General features: G+C 46.0%; 1 protein-coding gene across 7 annotated transcripts in view; it reads right to left on the reverse strand.

The window, feature by feature from the left end:
• ROR2 (receptor tyrosine kinase like orphan receptor 2) overlaps nt 1-21,062 on the reverse strand; it is a 221,327-nt gene that overhangs the window by 26,957 nt on the left and 173,308 nt on the right. For all 7 annotated transcript variants that reach the window (XR_013533101.1, XR_013533100.1, XM_078367172.1 and 4 more), the window contains 2 exons: nt 3,668-3,955; nt 2,180-2,210 (listed from right to left, as the gene is read on the reverse strand). Coding sequence is in view for 5 of the 7 variants with exons in the window: in XM_078367172.1 (XP_078223298.1) it covers nt 2,180-2,210; nt 3,668-3,955 (319 nt within the window). In the remaining 2 variants the exon portion in view is untranslated. The remainder of the gene's footprint in view (nt 1-2,179; nt 2,211-3,667; nt 3,956-21,062) is intronic.

The following is a 21,062-nucleotide window of genomic DNA, read 5'->3' on the forward strand; positions in this document are numbered from 1 at the left end:
TGCCAGTGCTCCTGCAGGTTTTCCTCTTCAGAATCTCTCCTAGAGAAACCCAGCCACAGGTCTCAGGGCCAGGGCAGGGAGATGAGGTGGCACAAGCGGAATGGAACTTTATTCCTAATGGAAATGCCCATCACTATGGAATAGGCACCTGCTCTGCACATGAGTCCAGAGAGAGGGAAAGAGAGCATCTGGAAACTTCAAATACACTGAGATGGAAAGATCTCCATGAATACGGTCAACGAAACATGTCAAGTAGAGCACCGTTTGTGTAAAAACGTACACAAAAGTGATAAGTATTTCTTTTTTAAAATATTTTTATGTTCATTGTCAAATAGCATTCCAGAAATTCTCACCAACAGTGTATGGGTAAGCGTATTTATTCATTGCCTCAGTAATACTGGGTAATTTATGTTCTTTTAAATATTTTTTCAAGTTGATTGTTCTCTTAAGATGTACTTCTTTAGGTCAATTTATACATGTACTGAGTGCCTAGAAACTCCCCAGACGATTTACCCTCACAACAAGGGAGGCAGGAGGCCAAGGTGGATGGATCGCTTGAGGTTGGGAGTTCGAGACCAGCCTGACCAACATGGCGAAACCCTGTCTCTACTAAAAATACAAACATTAGCTAGGTGTGGTGGTGTGCACCTGTAATTCCAGCTACTCGGGAGGCTGAAACACAAGAATTGCCCGAACCTGGCAGGCCAAGTTTGTAGTGAGTGGAGATTGCACCACTGCACTCCAGCCCAGGTGACAGAGTGAGACTCTATCTTAAAAAATAAAATACATAAATATAAAATAAGAGAAAATAATAATTGAACTTTTGAAATGACTTATATGCCTTTACCAAAGCCCCGTAATTGTGCTCATGGTGCAATTTCTTCTTTCCTTACTCTGTGTCTGAAGAATTAATAAGGAAAAATGCTCCATCACTATGCTTAGCACAGACTCTTCCCACATATCTTCCCTTAAAGGCCAGGTGTGGTGGTGCACACCTACAATCCCAGTGATTTGGGAGGGCAAGGCAGGAAGACTACTCGAGGCAAGAGTCTATGACCAGTCTGGACAGCACAGTGAGACCCCATTTCTACAAAAAATAAGAAAAAATTATCTGGGTGTGTGGTGGCACACGCCTAAAGTCCCAGCTACTTGGGAGGCTGAAGTGGAAGGATGGCTTGAGCCCAGGAGTACAAGACTGCAGTAAGCTGTGATCGTGCCACTGCACTCCAGTCTGGGTGAAAGAGCCAGACCATGTATTTAAAACACAAAACAAAACAAAACAGCCCTCGGCAAGCAAGCTGCTGATGTCTGCTGAGACAGGTCGCCGCCCTGCCTAGCCTCCCATCATGGCATTGTAGCACATCAGGGGTGGATAATGGGTACAAGGTCCAGGGAAACAGAAGTCAGCCAACACTGCACACTTTAGCAATCACATAGTGTTCATGCTGTTGCTCAGACCATCTGAAAAGTGAAGCACTGCTCTCCAATTACATCTGAGTAGGAAATGCAGGAGACCTGGATAGTCACTGCTCACCTCAGACACAGGCAACGGAATGAGAGCTTCTCCATGTACATGATGGGGGAATGCCTGCAGTTCAGAGGGGACTCTCCCAAGACAGCCCGGCCACAGTGGAACAACCTTGTAATGGGAAACCAGGGGCCCCAGTTCAAGGCCACTGCTGTCAGCAGCTCGCAAAGGAACATGAGGCTGGCTGTGAGCCTCAGTCTTCTCATCTGCAAGGTGGGGTTGAGACACATCCACTATCACAGGGTGGCCCGAGGCTTAGGGACACACATGTATTAACTGCATCTGGTGGTGCAGGGATGTCAGAGTGAATTGTGTCTCTGTTTCCCAGTGTCTTAATGAGCCAGGATCCTTCCTGGTGTCCAGGAAACCTGGCCTGAATGCTTATACTCCTCTCAGTTGCCCTATAGAAGGTCATGATCACAGAAAGAAATTAACCATTTTTGTTTTTATGACATTTTTTCTATACAAGAAACATGGAAAATGCAAATGCTTCCCAACCCCAAACAAGCACGTGGCCGTCCCTATGTGAAGCCCAGCCAACTTCTAGCAAATTCTGCAAAGATATAAGCTGGCAGGATTTACAGCCCGGATTCTTACATAACAAAAACCTTCAGAGCATCAGAACGTGGTTTGGGGAAAACAGATACTTACTGGAAGTTATTATTTGGGCTGTGCGTTGGACCTAAAAAGAGGAAACAGAAAGACAAGTTATTCATACTGCATGATTTGGAAAACAAGCTTCTTCAGATCAGGCCAGTGATCTTCAGATCAGGCCAGTGGCAAACAGGCTGAAGCCAATGGGCTCACTGGTGGGCAGCTGTCCTCGGGCCTCAGGCTCCGATTTCCTGAGGAGCTCATGATTTCCGTTTGAGGCTGGAAACCACACACAGGGAAGGGCGCTTTGTCACTGAGGGTATTTTTGGTTTTGGAGTTTTTGCCATCCTTACTGTCTCTCTTCTCATCTAGTCTTTACACAAAATCTGTTTTACTACTTGTAATAGCATGGCATGGGCTTGGGTGGCAGGGCCAGGGCATTCATTGCCTGGGAGTTTTTCACAGCTGGGATCAAGGGGACACATTCCTTCCTGCCACTTAATTCCTTCACCACGTGTGATAAGCACAGAGATTCAGAATGGTCATTGAGCTCAGCTCTCTCCCGACCCCAGCCAGGCCAGCCTCGGGCCCCGCCCAGCCATCCTGCAGCGCGGTCACCCTCCCAGGGACACCTGACCTCCTAACACTGGACTTTCCTGCTAAACACCATGGCTCCCGGTGCACGCCTGGGATTGTCTTCTGGGCTCCAGGTCTATAAACCAGTCCACTTGCATCTATTTTGTTTTTGTTTTTTGTTTTTTGTTTTTTTTTTGAGATGGAGTTTCGCTCTTGTTACCCAGGCTGGAGTGCAATGGCGCAATCTCGGCTCACCGCAACCTCCGCCTCTTGGGTTCAGGCAATTCTCCTGCCTCAGCCTCCTGAGTAGCCGGGATTACAGGCATGCGCCACCATGCCCAGCTAATTTTTTGTATTTTTATTAGAGACGGGGTTTCACCATGTTGACCAGGAAGGTCTCGATCTCTTGACCTCATGATCCACCCGCCTCGGCCTCCCAAAGTGCTGGGATTACAGGCATGAGCCATGTTTTTTGTTTCTGAGACAGAGTTTTATTCTTGTCACCCAGGCTGGAATGCAATGGTGCGATCTCAGCTCACTGCAACCTTCACCTCCTGGGTTCAAGTGATTCTCCTGCCTCAGCCTCCCAAGTAGCTGGGGCTACACCAGCTACATGCCCACCACCATGCCCAGCTAATTTTTCTATTTTCAGTAGAAACGAGGTTTCGCCATGTTGGTCAGGCTGGTCTTAAACTCCTGACCTCAGGTGATCCACCCGCCTTGGCCTCCCCAAGTGCTGGGATTACAGGCATGAGCCACCACAACCAGCCCTGTCCTCTTTTATTACTAGTAAATGGTAACAGGTCAAGCTGGGCCTTGGGGTACACGGGGAAGGCCTTAGGGAATGGTTTCATTGCTCTCCCATCGTGCTGACTCCTGTGTTAAGTTTCAAATAGCAACCGGACCTCTTGCTCAGTGGCTGGGAACCTTCCTATCTGCTAACTCACACAACTTCACAGTCCCACTCACCCAGCCGCACAAACAGGACGCCGGTGGCAGTAATGGTCTTCATCCCGTTGGTGGCCACGCACTGGTAGTAGCCAGTGTCCGTGGTGTCCAGGTCTTGGATTCGCAGTCGCGAGCCATATTCTGTCTTCCGGATGATGATCCGCCGCGGCTCCTGCACCACCGGGGCGTCATTCTTCAGCCACCGCACATTGGGGGGTGGGTTTCCCGCCACCTTGCAGTGCAGAATTGCTGTCTGGCCTTGGACAATGGTGATATTGTTTACTGGTTCCAGAAAATTCAGAAAGTAACCTGCCAAGGAGAGGGGTCACAAAAGAGCAAGCTTCAGTGAGGGCTGGAAGGAAGGGCCACCCAGTGGCTCCATTATGAACTCCTCCGAGAGAAGGTTTCAATTTTCTGTCACCTACATAAAATAGGTTCTTGTTATCTGCAGTCCTTATCTTCTAGCATGCTACGGGGAACACTGAATTCGTGAAGACTGAGTCACTGCTCCTATGGGAAATACAGAATCAAATTCCTGCGAGCCTCTCGTCATGTTTTCATCAACCAACCAGTATATAACCTTGGTTTATGTGTGTTTTGTTTAAAGACACCATATTCAATATGTGCTGTTGATTCCTTCATGCTGAACCCATGGCCAACAGCCTCATAACTCACACCTGAATGAAGCTTCTCTCACACACACTATTTTCTCCATGAGGCATGTCGCATCCTTCTTGCACTTAGGAACGCCAGACCACTTCAGCACTGTGCCCAGGGGCCATCACAAACAGTAAAATCACCAACAAAAAGCCCAATTATGCAAGAAACGTGGCACTAAACAGGCCAAGAAAAGGACACATGTTCACAGTATGAAAGCAGAAACCGGGAAGCCGAGCATCGCCTTTTTCAACCCCAGCTGGGACACAACATTTTACTGCCTTGGGTGTGTCTGTGAAAGACCACAAAAGCACCATGAGTATCGATTTGGGGGTTACAAAGAGATTTTAGGTATTACGTGAACTCACAAATACAAATGAGGATCAACTGTGCTTCTCTTTCCAAACACTACATCTAACCCGGGCATGTAAATCCATGCTCAGAAAGTCCCTCCTCCCCACCTACCGCATCGTTAAGCACAAAGCCACAGAAGTAAAATATAAAAAGATGTGTGACAAACCATGGGCCTCTCCAAACAGCTAACCACTGTCCTGTGAATCAAATGGAAGTTATGATGCTGAGGGGAGGTGAAGGCCTTGTCCTACTGCACCCAGGTCCAGAGCAGGCAGAAGCAGACCCACACTCATACACCAGAGGGCACCCTGAATGGGGAGTGAGTGGGCTGCTCCTAAGATAGGAGCCGGACTGCCCTGATATGTGGGAAGCCCAGTACAGCCACAGCCAGGAGCTCAAGAGCAATGCAAGGCTACAGAGAAGGGAAAGGGAAAGGGACAAAGGAGAAGGAGTGTGTGTGAGTATGCATGTGTGGTGTTTGTGTGGTGCACACGTATGTGTGTGCATGCACATGCAGGTATGTGGTGTGGTCAGGGGGGCCGAAGGACTACTCTTTCTCTTAAGAAGAACATGCAAACTACAATTCTATTAATATACCATGTAGGGAAATGAATGTTGGACAAGAAAGTTAATCAAAGAGATGAACTTACATCAAACAAAGCTAAAACAACAGAGCAATCAGAAAATGACTTCAAAACAGATATATTCATGTTCTAGATTTTTTGGCTCATTTCTGTTTGGCCTTGATCCTTTCTTTTCAAATAAAGTTCAAAGATGGCAGGTATCTGTTGTTACAGATTTAACTGGAAAATTACAGTATTTCTAGTGGACCCAAAGGGTAACAAGTGTTGTAGGATCCACCAGTATCTGGGGAGGTAGAGGTGATGGGGCCGTGGGGGAAACCAGGAGGTGGATTTAAGATGAGGAGATGGTCTTCATTCATGGGGACAGTGGAAATGCACCTGTCTGCAGAGTAGTCCTTAATGAGCAGAGACCACTACTTACAATAATTATTAACATCATTAGGTTCTACCTGGATACTCTCCTAGCCAACCCTTCCCTATGCACTGAATTAAGTTACAGAAGGTCATTCTTATTGACAACATAAAGCTGGAAGGTCACTAAAATGCTTATGCAAACTCTTTAGAAAGATAGGCTCAATCAGGTAGGGTATAGTTCTGCATGTATGGTCTTCATGAGCTCAACCACACAGGCACAGCATGGGGAATCTGCATTCCAATGCCCCTGTCCACTGGACCCTTGATCTTTGTTTCTTTGTTGAATGCAGTACCTAATCTGCTGTGACGATGTGAAGTGGTGGCTCTGATATAACCTGGGCTGCCCATCTCAACATATTATCTCACTGTGTTCTGGCCAGACTAGCATTGTAAAGAATATTGCTAAATGGCCAGCAGTTATACCTGGGAAGGTGCTGATGGAATGGCATATAAAGCCCTGCCCAGGTGGGAAGGGACGAGGGCAGAGAGTCTCACGGACAGCACCATGTTCCGGCCCAGACCTGGAGGCAGCCACCTTCATGTTCTATATGAAGCTCAGCAGGACTAGAACCATAGGCCATCATTAGATAATCTGGTAACTTACGGCTGTCTCCCCAAGCAGGTGAGTAAAACTGAGCCTTCAGATAAAGTGGAAATTTTGCCCAGGATTTTGTCAGCACGTTGTCAGCAGCCATTCCTGTTTTTGAAACTGACCCTACTTTTGTTAGTCACTGCCTCTGTACTTCAGCTTACTGCTTACTAACTGGAAAACCTTAAGAGAAACTGCCTGCTGCGTTGTCTAGAGTCCTGAGTTATTTCCCCTGCCCCTTCAGCTATAAAAACTGTGTACTTTTCAGACTTCTGGGCCCGCCGGCATAATAAAGTGTGTTCCTCCAATCCCTTGAGTGCCACTTGGGTTGCTTGTCTAGTAAGATTTTCCAGAACACAGAAAGAAATCAGAAAGACAGATAATGGAGAATAACTAGATTATATCTGCAGTATCAATGCTTCCAAATTTTCTCTATCCTCCCCACACTTCTCCCCAACTAGGAGTTTGGGGAGTCCCTTGCTCTCCCCAAAGCACAGCAAGCTTCTTCCTTGTTCAGTTGGTCAAGGCCACTCCTCAGAGTTGCTGTCTCTCACGGATCACGCCTGCTAAAATGTCACCACCATGGAAGGTGTTCCCGGGCTACCCATCTAAAACAAGCTCTATTCACTTCTAACCTTGCCTTCCCCTCCCCACTAATCACTTGTTCTGGCAGCATCACAGTTGTTAAATTACAATGACTCAAGTACATTTAGACATTAAGAAAAACAGCTGTTACATTTCGGGGGCCATATTCTCAATCTCATGGCTGTTTTTCTCTTCTAAATTTTAAAATCATCCTAGCAAGTTTCCATTTTAAAAGTAGGACTCATATCGATAATCTGCATAATTTGCATAGAACTACCCACTTGACGATACTGACAAAGCATGGTCTCTGTATCTATTTCAGACCTTCCCAAGTATTCAGAAAACCTTTACAATTTTCTTCAGATAGATCTTCACATTTATTTTTAGGTAGACTTCTAGCTACTCTCTAATTTTTCTTACTAATGTAAATAGGTTTTCTATTATTTCTGCCTAAATGACTTCGTTTGTAGGAAAACTATTAGATAGCAATCTTCTATATTGTGTACTAATTTCCTATGGTTGCTGTGACAAGTTACCACAAACAGTGGCGTAAAGCAACACACGCCTTTCACCTTACAGTTATGGGAGTCGGAAGTCCTCACTTCCACATGCCATGACTGCCTTCCTTCCAGAGGCTCTGCGTGAGAATCGCTTTCCTCAAACCTTGCCCAGTTTCCAGCGAAACTGACCCAACAGTCCCATAAACCAGTGGTCTCTGGCCTTTTTTAGCACCAGTGACCAGTTTCATGGAAGACCATTTTTCCATGGCCTGAGGTAGGGGCGATGGTTTTGGGATGATTCAAGTGCATTACATTTATTGTGCACTTTATTTATATTATTACTACACTGTAATATACAATGAAATAATTCTATAACTCACCATAATGTGTAGAATCAGTGGGAGCCCTGAGCTTGTTTTCCTGCAACTAGAGGTCCCATCTGGGAGTGATGGGAAACAGTGACAGATCATCAGGCATTAGACTCTCATAAGCAGCACACAACCTAGATCCCTCAGGTGCACAGTTCACAATACGGTTTGTACTCCTATGAGAATCCAGAGCCATTGCTGCTCTGACAGGAGGCGGAGATCAGGCAGTGATGTGATTGATGGGGAGTAGCTGTAAATACAGATGAAGCTTCACTCGCCCACCCACTGCTCATCTCCTGCTGGGTAGCCCAGTTCCTAACAGGCCATGGACGACTACCAGTCCACAGCCAGGAGGTTGAGGACCCCTGCCATAGGCAGTTCTTTTGGATAAACATAGAACTTGACCCTTCCTCGGGAAAAGACCTCTCAAAAAAGTATCAAATAATTGCAACTCACCAGAGCATGCCATCACATCCAGACAATAAGACACCAGGCCCCCCTCAATCATCATGATGGCTTCCTTACCACTTCCATGTTCCTGTTTTCCCATACACAGCTACATTTCTTCCCTGCTATGTAAAGCCCTCATTTTAGTCAGTCAGGGAGATGGATTTAAGGCTGAGCTCCCATCTCCTCAGCTGCGTCACTGGATTAAAGCCTTCTTCCTTGACAATAATCATTGTCTCAGTGATTGGCTTTCTGTGTGGTGAGCAGCAGGACCTAGAACAAACCCTGGTGTTTTGGTAACATCAGGTACCCCCTCTTTCCTTGGCCCGTGGCTCCTCACTGCATCTCTCCGACCTCTGCTTCCATTGTCACATCCATTGCTGAATCCAGTCTTCCAGCCCCTGTTTCCTCAGGACCTCTGTGGTTACACTGGGCATACCCGGAGAAACCAGAATAATCCTCTCATCTCAAAATTATTAACTTAACCACATCTGCAAGTTTGTAAAGATCTTGCCACTTTACTTGGCTATTGTAGTCATAACAGTTTCTGAGGTGATTGCCTTGGATTTTCTACACAGATATCATCTTCAAGTAACAATAACATAATGTTTTTGCTTTCAAAAGTCATACCTCCCATATCTTTTTTTTTTTTAGACGGAGTCTTGTTCTGCCACCAGGCTGGAATGCAGTGGGGCAATCTCAGCTCACTGCAACCTCCACCTCCTGGGTTCAAGCGATTCTTCCGTCTCAGCCTCCCGAGTAGCTGGGACCACAGGTGCGCGCCACCATGCCCAACTAATTTTTGTATTTTTAGTAGAGACGGTGTTTCACCATGTTGGCCAGGATGGTCTTGATCTCTTGACCTCGTGATCCACTTACCTCAGCCTCCCAAAGTGCTGGGATTACAAGCGTGAGCCACCTCACCCGGCCACCTCCCATATCTTTTTGCCTAATTCTTTCGTTCAACATTCTTTTTGATTTAAAATTTTTAAATGCTAAAATGCTTTAAACATACAGAAAAAGACAGATAACAAATGATAACCATGAATAAAACATCAAGATTTGACATTAATTTTCCCATATTTTACTTAGAACACTTGAAAAAAAAGTCTAGAATGCAACCAAAACCTACTCTTGTTTCTTCTCCAGGGAACTTGTAAGCATCATTTTAATGCGTATTTGTATTATTTTATGTTTTTAGAAATTTTCTCTGAAAGGTCCTATTTGTTAGTTGCTTCATTTCATCCATCTATGTTGATATGTGCCATTTATTCTAATTACTGTGTAACAGAATAGTCCATTAAACAACAAAATAAACAATTTCCTTATCCATTTCCCAGTTGAAGGACAGTAAGCTGTTTCCACATTCTTGCCATTATAGTATTTAATGACCACCTATATGCATGTCTTGTCCTGTGCATATACAAGGTCTCTCATAAGTACACACATGACTGGATAAAGAAAATGTGGTACCTATTCACCGTGGAATACAACGCAGCCATTAAAAAAAAATCACATCCTCTGCAACAACACAGATGTAGCTGGAGGCCATTACCCTATGCAAATTAACACAGAAACAAAACCCCAAATACCTCACGTTCTCACTTTTAAGTGGGATTAAAACAATGAGTGCACATGGACATAAAGAAGGGAACAACAGACACCAAGGTCTACTGGAGGACTGAAGGTAGGAGGAGGGTGAGGATTAAAAAACTACCTGTTGGGTACTATGCTAATTAACTGGGAGACAAAATAATCTGTACACTAAATTCCCATGACACACAATTTACCCATGTCACAAACCTGTACATGTACCCCTGAACCTAAAATAAAAGTTGGGGCGGGGGGAAGTATCCACCTGGATGTGGAGTCATACAGTCTTAAAATCTTTAATTGATCTGAGTCTCAAAAGTGCTTGAAACAGTCTGTAGCTCACTAATAATATCTGAGTTAAAGTGCTTCCCTACATCTGTGCCGGAATTTGGTGTTTGGGAGCTGTAAAATATTTGCCGATCTGATGAACATAAAATAGATCTGCGCTACTGTTTTAGCTCACATCTTAGGAATTCCTTGTGAGCTTCCACATCTTTGGAATATTTCTCGTCACTGGGGAACCCTTCTGTAACTGTCTGTTCATCTCTCTATTCTGTTGCTTTTTCCAACTTCCACAGTCAAGACATTTTCTATTTTTTTCCTTTTCTATGTATGCATTAAGTGTAAAATTTTCCCTTCCACTTCTTTAGCCGTCCAATAAATTCAGCTTCACATCGTTAGTCAGACCCACATATTTTGTAATTTATCTTATGACATGTTTCTTTTAGCTATGAGTTATTTAAAGTGTGCTTTAATGGCACTGTTGTCACAGAACATGATCTATGTGATGACAATTCTTTGAAGCCAATGAGATATGCTCCACAGAGTCAGTGTCCTAAAGATGATCCACATATGCTTTACGTTCATGGCAGAGTGTATTTTTTAAGTGCCCATTTGATTAAGCTTATGGATTTTGTTGTTCATATGCTTATCTACTAGATTCAGGGACTTTGCATTTGTCAAAGAGCTTTTATTAATTCTGCCAAGTTGTAAAGATATATGAAAAACGACGTGGCTGGGTGCATTCCCAACTTCAGTTTTATAACACCATTTGGTCCATATATCACTAAGCAACGTTTCTGTTTAAAAGATCATTTTGTCATATTATTATAGCCATTCTCAGGGTACCTTTGGTTAACATAGCCCTAACTTTTATCTTTTTAGTATCTTCGTCATTTTTTATGATTCTGTATTAGACATCACTCTTGTAAGTGGCATATAATTTTACATATTGAGTCTATGTTCTTAACTGATAAGTTTTATTTTGAATGTTTTCATCTGCCTTTTATTTTTTTCTTTCCTATCTTCTACTGGATTTTTAAATTCTGCATTTTTCCCTTTGCCTATTTGAAAGTTATATATAAGTAGCTAGCTTAAGTACTTTTTATAGGCATGCTTAATTTAGCAAAGTCCCCCAAATACAAAAGACTTTAAATGCTATGAGCTATAATCACTTAAACACACACACACTCACGAACGCATGCACATTGAACTGCTTCCTGGTGCTTAAATACACCCTGACTTTAAATCTCCAATTATTATTTTTACCATCAGAGTGTTTTGAGATCTACCAATTTGTTCACCAACTTCCTTCCTCACCAACACTTCTTGCATCTCACTCCTTCCTCTTAGGTTCAACTGAGCTCATCCCAAATGACATTCATTCTTTGAGTAAAGGACTAAGGCTATAAATACTGTTAGTCTTGGTCTAAAAACATCTGTTACTTTCACACTTGAATAATAGTTTAGCTGGGCACAGGATTCGAGGCACTGCTGTCCTCTGGCTTTTATGGTGACTACTGGAAGTCCTGCGGTTCTTGTTCCTTTGCAAGTATTCTAAAGTTTCCCCTGCTTAGGCTATTTTCAATATTTTTCCTTTGTCTTTGTTGTTCCAAATTGTCTATTACTAATAGCAAATTTATTTTTATTTCAGCCTCCTCAGGTCTTAGTGCCCTTCCTCAAATCTGAAGATTTGTGCTTTCCATCAATTCTATAAAATCTCTATCAGTATTTCATAAAATATTAAATATCCTTCTAGATATATGCTGGTTTTCCTCATATGATGATTCCGCTCTGCTCTTTCTTTACCTATTTTTAATACTCCATTTCCTTTTTGTAGGAATGTCCACCTACCCTGTAATGTAGCCATCAAGTTTCTCATTTCGCAGACTATATTTTTCTTTTCTAGAAGGTCTGTTTCATTGCCTTTCAAATCCACCACTGCTTTTTCTTCTCTGTGGTTTCTGTTTCCTCCTTTGTCTTTAATACTCCTGGCTTCATTGTTTACTAGCTTGCCACTCATCTTGGGCCTCGCCAAGTGTGCTGTGTAATTTTTTTATTGTAAAGCTGGTTTTTCTGAGGGAATCCCTTGAGGACTGGGTTTCTTTGACAGGCAGTGCCAAGTTTTATCTTAACTTTTTGGCTTGGAATTTCCGACAACATTCTGGTAATGTAAATCTGGCTTCCAGAGTTGCTGGTCCCTGTTGATTTCTCATGGGAGAGCCTTCTGTGTTTCCCATCTGGAGCCAGGGTGGAGGCAATCTCTCATCTCATCTCCTGGGCCTGACCCGTGGCAGCGTGCTCATCCCTCTTCCCCAAGACTGCAGCTCGCAGGTCTCCTAGCTTCACAGGGAAGCTTGTCAACAAAGTTTCAGTTCTGTGGAGCCCATGGGTTCCCTCCTGGCTTGGTGTTGAAACCCAAGGCTCTTGATGAAACTGGGCCAAGCAGAATTGTTTCTATAGCAGGGATGACATTTCACAGGCCTTATATTAGGGTGCAAGAAATGTAAATTCCTTTGTTTTCCAAACACCAAGCTAGATTTTTCTCCTAACCCCTCATTTCTCCTGATTAGAGGAAACAACACATTCCAATTCCAAGTGAAATCAGTATCTTTAGTTGCTTATTTCATTTACTCTCCATCGGGGTTCCACTTCCCCTGCAGATTCTCCAGTGTAGCATTTATGTTCCAGAGCCTACTCTGACACTGAAGCCCAGGAGGATTTGGTGTGTCCACGTCTTGGTGCTCTCTCTGCTCTGCGGCACACAGACCTGTCCACATGTGTACCACGGCAAAATGGTGACACCACTTTTCACTGCTGGTGAGCTCGTGTCACAACTTCATGATGCTTTCAGAATCTGGCCCGTGGTCTCAGAGAAACTCCTCCTGAGGACCTAGGAAAATCGGGCTGTTCTCCAAGGCTGCAAACATAGTGGCCTGCCTCAAGTGGCCTCTGCTTCCTTTCCGTTCCTGGCTCCTGGGCATTTCTCCATCTCTCTTGCACATTCATATAAGCATTCGCATCTTTTACTAGTATTTTATTGAGCACTCGTACGTAATTTACATGGAAGGGCTGCCAAATGAGTGTGCTCCACCATTTTCAACGTCATCAATCCTCTAGGGGCGAAACATGAAAGTGGGAAAGAAAGCTCTCTAGAGACTAAGCATAATATTCCTTTTTCCCTTGCTGTTTAATTTATAGCCAGTCATTTAGCCTCTCTTGGCTTCATTTCCACTATGTGCAAAGTATGGGGTTTATACTAACCATTTTCTAAGCTCTCCTCCAGCTCACAAAAGCATTCTTTTGCAGCTGCCCCAAACCTCTCCAGAAACAATATGCCAGGCCAAGAGAAGCCAGGCATGGCCGACTGAGATTTGGCTCACTTGGATTCGGGCAGCACTCATGCTCCACAGCATTACAGAGAACAAAAGTCTTCCTTTTAATCGAACCAAAAAAGTTCCCCTTCCTAACTTAACAGTGGCACAACTTAAGCAACTGGTGGTACAGGCTCATCTCCCCAGTGCCCAGGCCAGCTCTCTGTGCACCACAAATCTCTGGACAGGGAGCTCAGTCCAAGAATTAAAACAATGCAAAAGCAAAGTAACAGAGGAATCCCATCACCAGGGAACGCTGCTCTGCCTCACAGTCACAATCAGACCAGTGATTTTTAAATCCCAGCCGATCATTCAAGTATTCACCAACTTGGTCAAATTACTTAGGTGTTTGAGGATCTGCTTTTACCATGTTACACTGATCAGTCTGGGAAGATCAAGAAAACTTTATGTAATTAGAGGTCATGAGGTCACGGAGCTTTGATTAGTGGGAGATAAAACAAATTTCCTGGAAGTGCACGTGGAATGGAAATCCTGGGAGCTGCAGAAAGGACATAAAGCTGCTTGCTCCTCCCAGGGGAAAATATTTTCAGGTTAATAAATCCATTGCAGGCGTGGAATAGAGGTCACGCTACTCAGGCTTTCCCACTGAGCTGCAGTGTGGTACGTGCAACCAGCTGCAGAAGACCAGAGGCAGCGTCAGGAAGGATGAGTCAGAGAAAACGAGGAAAACGAGAAGCATGGGGGCCTGCGAGGTGAAGAAAGAGTGTCTGTACCTTTGGAGAAACTGAGAGTATGGTGTGGTGAACTGTGTCCACACGTTCTGCCGTCCACACCCCCGGGACCCGTGAGTATCACTTCATTTGAAAATAGGGTCACCGCAGACATAATGACCTTAAGAGAAGTTGATTACAGAGGGCCCTAATCTAACAACAGTGTCCTTATAGGAACAGGGAATTTTAGACACAGACCTAGAGGGAAGGAAGAGCAGAAACTGGAGTGAGGCCGCCACAGCCACAGAGCACCATGGACACGGAGGATCACCTGCAATGCCTGAAGCTCCAACAGAACGTGGGACACTGTCCCCAGAGCCTCAGAAGGAACCGACTCTGCCAGCAAACCTTGATTTCAGACTTAGGCGTCCAGAACAGAGCAAAAACATTCTGATGTCTTAAGGTACCTCGTCTTGAGAGCTTTGCCATAACAAAGGACCTATTCTTTGCTAGGGTAGAGGAATTAATGAAGAAAGAAGAACTATTGTAGAAGGAAGGAGACAGCCCAAGAAACTAAAACTAAGACCTATACACAGGTGACACCCGCACCCCCTCAAAGGGACAGAGACATGGGTGTGCGCACACCCTGGGGACAGACAGAGACAGGTGGTGGCAGCACAGCCCTTTCCAGGGCAGTCTCAAAACCAGAGCGCTCAGGAAGAATCACTGTTGTCCGTGTGTGTCACCCACAGGAGGAAGCACAGCCACTGATAACACCAGTGAGACAAGGAAAACGGCAGCCTGCCAAAGGGACGCCACCCCGCTGGGCGTGGGTTGTCAGAACGCTACCCTGGGAGAAAGAGAAGGGCTGGCGGGGGGCTGCAGGGAAGGCTTGGAGGCAGAAACCAGCCTCACCGATGGCAGGAAGCCACTGTGGGTCTCCAGACAGTCTCAGGTGCCCAGCCCAAACTCTGCCTCAAACAACCGACAGTGCAGCTCTGAAATCTCCTATTTGTGGGGTAGAGCTTTCTTCCAAGGCCATTTCACACCCAGACAGCCCAACGGGCATTGGAGACTCACAGCCAATAGAAGGATAAAGGGTCCCCTACTTGGATCAAAGGTGCCTCGAACACGGCCTTCAGTCTCCAGAGTGGTGCAAGGTTCAGAACCTGGAAATCTCACGTTTGTTTTGTCCAACAAATGTTAGAAAACGTCTCAGAGAAAGCTTTGCTTGGGATTGTGGGGCTGTGGGCTGGGCGGGAGCAGACAAGCCTGGCAGGGGCTGAACCGGCTGCCAACCTGGAACCGAAGAATAACCTGCCTGGGGGCTTCCCCCCACCAAGTCCTGGTGCTTGTCAGTGGCTCCCTCCCATGTCACCCTGGGGCTTCTCTCTGTGCCACAAAAATGTATCCCCAGAAATCCTCAGCCCAGGGTGGACATGCATGTGGACACAGGGCTCAGTGCAAACCTCCGATGCACTTGTAAAATCAGTTTCTAGCTCCACCTGACCCCGCAGGGCCGAGATCCCACAATGAGCACAGAGTCCACCCCAGCCTCCTGGTCCTCTCCCTACCTGTGCCCCTTAAGCATATAAGCACCTTCACAGCTGCCTTGGCAGTTCCCTGAGCACGCGGGGCATGTGGGACATTTTCTCCAATCCTACCCTTAGCTCCACAACAGCCAAAGTGGCCAGAATTAAACCTGAGTCTGACCCTGGGTGCCTACCATGAGACTGGGTGTCATAGCCTTGCTGCTGAGTGGGACCCCACATTCCCTTCCTCTCCCATGCCCACCTCCTGCCTGGAGCATCCTGAGCTGTGGGGCCTTTGCCAGCCATTGCCCCTACATCCTCTCAGTGGGGCTCAGCCTCCTGACCACCCCACGAGCCACAGCCAGCACCACTCGCTCTCGTCCCGGCCCTACCTCCCTCCAGCACCTTCATGATCTGAGTTCCTCCTATGTTCCCATGCTTGTCTCTCCTTCTTAAGAAAATACTCAGTGAGCCCAGGGGACTCATACTGAGACATTTTCAGAGACTCTGAGTGCTCAGCTGTAGTGGGCTTCGGTAAATACTTGCTGAATAAATGAAGCCTCAGTTCAGGGGCCACAACCTCCCAGAAATGCCCCATGCCCATCTGAGTACCGCCTTAGACGTCCAGACCATCAGTTCCCTGTGCATTTCTGCTGCACCGTACTCTTCATATTCTCTGTATTGCTCTATGTATCTAGACCCTGTCCATTCTCCCCTTGCAGGGAAACTATTAAGGAATAACAGAGCAGCCTGCTGCAGGGAATGCCTGCATGGTGGCCCTGGGAGAGTGCACCCCTGTGCTTCCTTATTTGTGCTTGAGTCCCCCTTGTGGGTATCTGGCAAACTTCAGCGTCACCTCTGTGTTCAATCTTTAAGTTCTCAGGATGAAAGGAATTCTGAGGACAAGCCACAGTCACCTGGCAGGAGGACATTCCTCATAATCTTGACGCTGGGTTGCCTGCTGGCAGTCAGCATGGGGGCCCACCCCAGGCTCCCTCGGTATGGATGGGCAGGGTGTCTCTTACCTTCTGGTCTGGGCACTTGGAGCACACCCACTCCAAGGAATGTCTTCCCTATTCTAAGTGATCAACAAGCCAAGGCACAATGGTACCGCCTCCTGGAGCCAGGTGTTCACCAAGCAGCTGACCCACACCTGCCACCTCTGTGCATGCTCAGAACAACTAACATGCATCGTGCCCTTTCTGTAGGTAAGAAACTGGAGACTGAAAAGTAAGCTTCTGTGACCGGGCAGAGGAGACATAGCTGGGAGAGTCGCATGGTGCATCCTGACGCCGAGCTCAGGCTGTGAATCACAGACACAACAGACTTCATGCTGACTATGTTTACAGTGATGATCCCATTTTCATTTTCTACCCAGTTAGCCTTGGAGACCCTTACTCTATGTTAACCCTAACAAACCGTCATACATACACAAAGGCACGCACGCCAGTAGATCCAGAGTAAACCAGAAGCACACACAATGATTCAGCCCATATGACCTACATGAACTGGGAAACTGATGCTTGGCAAACAGAGACCAATAGCCACAGTCTCCATCCCACTCAGCGAGCTCTGCTGACTGCTTTGTTTTCTCTTTCCAAGGAAATTTTAGTTCAGCACCACAGCCTGACATGTCACAAATAGCAGGGAACAGCCTAGTAACCAAGGCACTGGTTTCACTACCTTGTTATTTAGAATCCACTTGAGAACACCTATAATTGCAACACATCCTCACATGGGCAAAGTCAGGAATTCCCCTGCTGGCTTCACTGTGGACAAGGAGCAGCTCTTCTCTGAGACAAGAGACACAGTTAGTGGGATCTATTCTGGTTGAGCTGGAACAGGAGGCCAGCAGATGGGCAAGCCCATACCACCTCACCCCAGCCTTCAGAAATTATCCACTTCCCACAAACATTCCAAAGCACTGATCTTACAAAACACAAGCCATACTCCATGTGCATTTAAAACACAGCCTAGGAACAAAAGAGCATGTGGTTTCTAGGTCAAATATAAGCTTCTGTAAGGAATATAATAATTCTAAAACATGTATGTGTGTATGTGTACTGCATGTCTAATGTAGCAAGGAATACAAAGCTCTGATAAATATCCACTCACACGTTAACCAGGGTTATAACTGAGTCCTAGAGCCGCCTGCAGTCCTAGCAATGACAGTACTTTGGCTTAAGAAAACTGAAGGCAAACTTTTCATCTGCAAATCACAACATCCTTAGTGTTCACTTTCTCTTCTATGTAGGCTTTTTGCTCTGGGATTTCTCTCTCTCTCTCTCTCTCTCTCTCTCTCTCTCTCTCTCTCTCTCTCTCTCTAATACCATCTACAAATATAAGCTTCGTGTCAAACACTAACACAGTATATCTGAAGAAAACCCCATTTTCCAGCTAATTCTTAGATTTGCTTTTGCTCAGCCAAAGGTAAAGCTGTCGTTATACCAGTGATGAACTGATCCACAGGCCAATGTCACCTGCCAGAGATTCTGCAGATGTTTATACATCATGGCTGATGATGAGTTAAATAAACAGCTAATATAGTGCATTCAGCTATGATTACTTTATACAAGTCATTAGGCCAAATGTGGCCAAGCATGACATTCCCAGAAGCTCTATGAGCAAAAACGGGCAGGAATAATGCGTCTGGCTTTGCAGGCCAACTCCTTCAATTACTAATGATATAAGGAAGGGGCCCGGAGTAGAAGGACAGGTGGAGTGAGTCTCCATTTGTGCAAAAGCGAGAACTCAAAGATAAGTAAAATCACACTACAAAACCACATAATTTGTGGGCAAGGGAAAGATTGGGGCCCCTGGGCCACCTGTAGACTTTTGGGGGGCAGTTCACTGCCTATCCCGCAAAGGGTGCTGATGGATCCACAAATCATCGTGATTGTGATACTGACAAATGGTGCCAACATCAGCTACTGCTTCTGGGTGCTTGCAGTGAGCTGAGCAAGCCCTTTCCAACCTGGGCCGGTTCAACCCTCCTTAGGCAACCTGGTGGTCCCCCGCTCCCGGGAGGTCACCATATTGATGCCGAACTTAGTGCAGACACCCGATCGGCATAGCACACTACAGCTCAGAACTCCTGGACTCAAGAGATCCTTCAGCCTCAGCCTCCTGAGTAGCTGGGACTACAGAAACATGACACCGCACCCGGCTGAGCAAGCCCTTTCATCCCTCCTACGCTGGGAGTCCTCCCATCTTGAAATTGTACTGAGAGCAGTGCCATGCCCAAGACCCTGGCCCCAGGAGGAGGGTGAAGCCAAGGCCCGTCCTCTTGCAAAGGCAGGCTCAGAACTGCTGCACTATGCTACACTATCCTGCCACTGCAAAGAAATGCAGCCTTGCCTTACATGGTTCTTTGCTTTCTTTTTGTACTACCCTTTTATAAACAAGCACGTATGTACACATGTGCCCACTTCACAAACCACCTTCAACAACCGTATTTCTGTGCTCTGGAGAGAGAACAGAGTGTGTCCAAGGCAAACTTCCAAACTCTGAAATTAATCAACTCCTTTCAGCCATGGGAACGCACTGAACACACATGGTGTTTAACCCAATCACTTGTGAGTTGACAATAAGCACAACAAAAAAGTCAGGATATTATCAAATCCCAACAACAAAATGCAGAGTAGAAAGCATTCTATTCTAAGCTTAGAAGTTGCTCCACTTCCAGAAACAGAAGTGAAAGAATCCCACCTTAGGGCACTGAATTTGACTTATAAATGCTGGGAGCTTGCAGCATCCAAGGAATACAATTTTCTATTAAATATCATACAATGGTCATTTTTTCACCTTCATAATTAAATGCATCTTCCTAAGTGCATCATGAATATGCAGCTGTTTCTGCCTTGCAGGGTTATTTACGATCAATTAAAGAACAATTCCCACCCCACGTGCAGTCCCAGGACCCCTGCAGTCCCCTGCTCCAGAAGCCTCAGCACAGTCCCGCCCCAGGCCCACAAGGAAACCCCCATGCTCCCCACCTGGGCAAGGGGTTTTCAGTGCATCTGAAATAAAGGATTGCAATACATTTTCCCAAGGAAATATCAGAGTCTATGGAATGACTGAAGTTGGATTCTCTGCTGTACTTGTGGCCTGTCTGCTTCTCGTCACTCACCCCTCCCCCTCAGCTGCACCCTCTGCTCCTCCCCGAACCTTTCTTCACAGCTGCCATGTGATGTTTTTCACCGAGTGAATCAGACTGCACCACCCCCCAGACCAGATGCCCTCAACAACTGACAATGAAACACAAATTCCGGGACCTAAAGTGCTGTGCAGGATGTAGTCAAAGGCTGCCCCATGAACTTTCTGTGATACTGGAACATTCTGGATCTGTGCTACCCACTGTGGGAGCCTCTTGCCAAATTGAAATGTAGCTAGTACAACCAAGGACCTGAATTCGTAATTTTATTTATTCTAACTGACTTGAATCTCAAGAGCCACACATGGCTCCCGGGTGTTCTCTTGAGATTCTCGAGTTCAGCCCCGGCTGAGTATGACCTCCACCTTGTCCCAGCCCATAAGCCAGGCATCTGCCCCATGGCACCACCAAGACGCCAAGTCCTGCTTGACCCAGGGCCACCACCAGGCTCTGCACACACTTCCCTCCCACTTAACACGTGGCCAGTGTCCACTCTTCTGATCTCAGCACAACCATCTGTCCCTAGATCAAGAGGCCCCTTCCTCTTCTACCCTCCCAAAACCTGGTCTCTTCCTTCAGGCCACTTGCCACAGCTCGGAATTTTATACTGACCTGAGAGCTTGAGTCTCCTCAGATCTGTAAACTCCACAAGGCAGAGAGCACATTTCAGCCAACACCATGACCTAGGATCTCAGGCAGAGCCAGCTATGGAGGCAACCAGTAAGTCTCAGTGGTCTGTCTGCACTGTGGGTTAAGTCAGGCTTTTGAGAAACAAGTTGAGACTCTAACCATTAAAAACTATTTTTCTTCCTAGGGAAATGTGGTCCCCAAGGCCAGTGTGCTAAACAAGCTTTCAGAGCATGTGTTTACTACATTTAACATTCTACGGAGAATGGAATCCTCTTAAGGAAGCCTCCAAGCACCAGCCACCAGCCCCACCACCACCCTGCATGCTGGGAAGAGCTTCACCTGCTCTTGGTTTTAAACTGCCCTCCAGGCGGATGCTGTGCAGAGCTGCACTACATATTGGACAGAAAGAAAGTGGCTGTTCCGGCAGCTGACTGTTATGAAATGAGTGTTTGTGGCTTTCAAACTCGTAAGTTGAAGCTCTAACCCTCAATGTGATGATATTTGCAGATGAGGCCTTTGTAAAGTAATTAGGATTAGGTAAGGTCATGAGCGGGGTGTTACGGAAACTCCAGGGATTCAGTCTAGGTTCTGCTGCTCCCCACACAGACAGCCAATCCTGGAAACTTCAAGTACTGTTAAGGAAAAGGCTTTAATCGGCTTTAATGGGGTGCTGTAACCAAGGAGAT

Source organism: Callithrix jacchus, chromosome 1, assembly GCF_049354715.1.
Source record: "Callithrix jacchus isolate 240 chromosome 1, calJac240_pri, whole genome shotgun sequence".
NCBI lineage: Eukaryota > Metazoa > Chordata > Mammalia > Primates > Cebidae > Callithrix > Callithrix jacchus.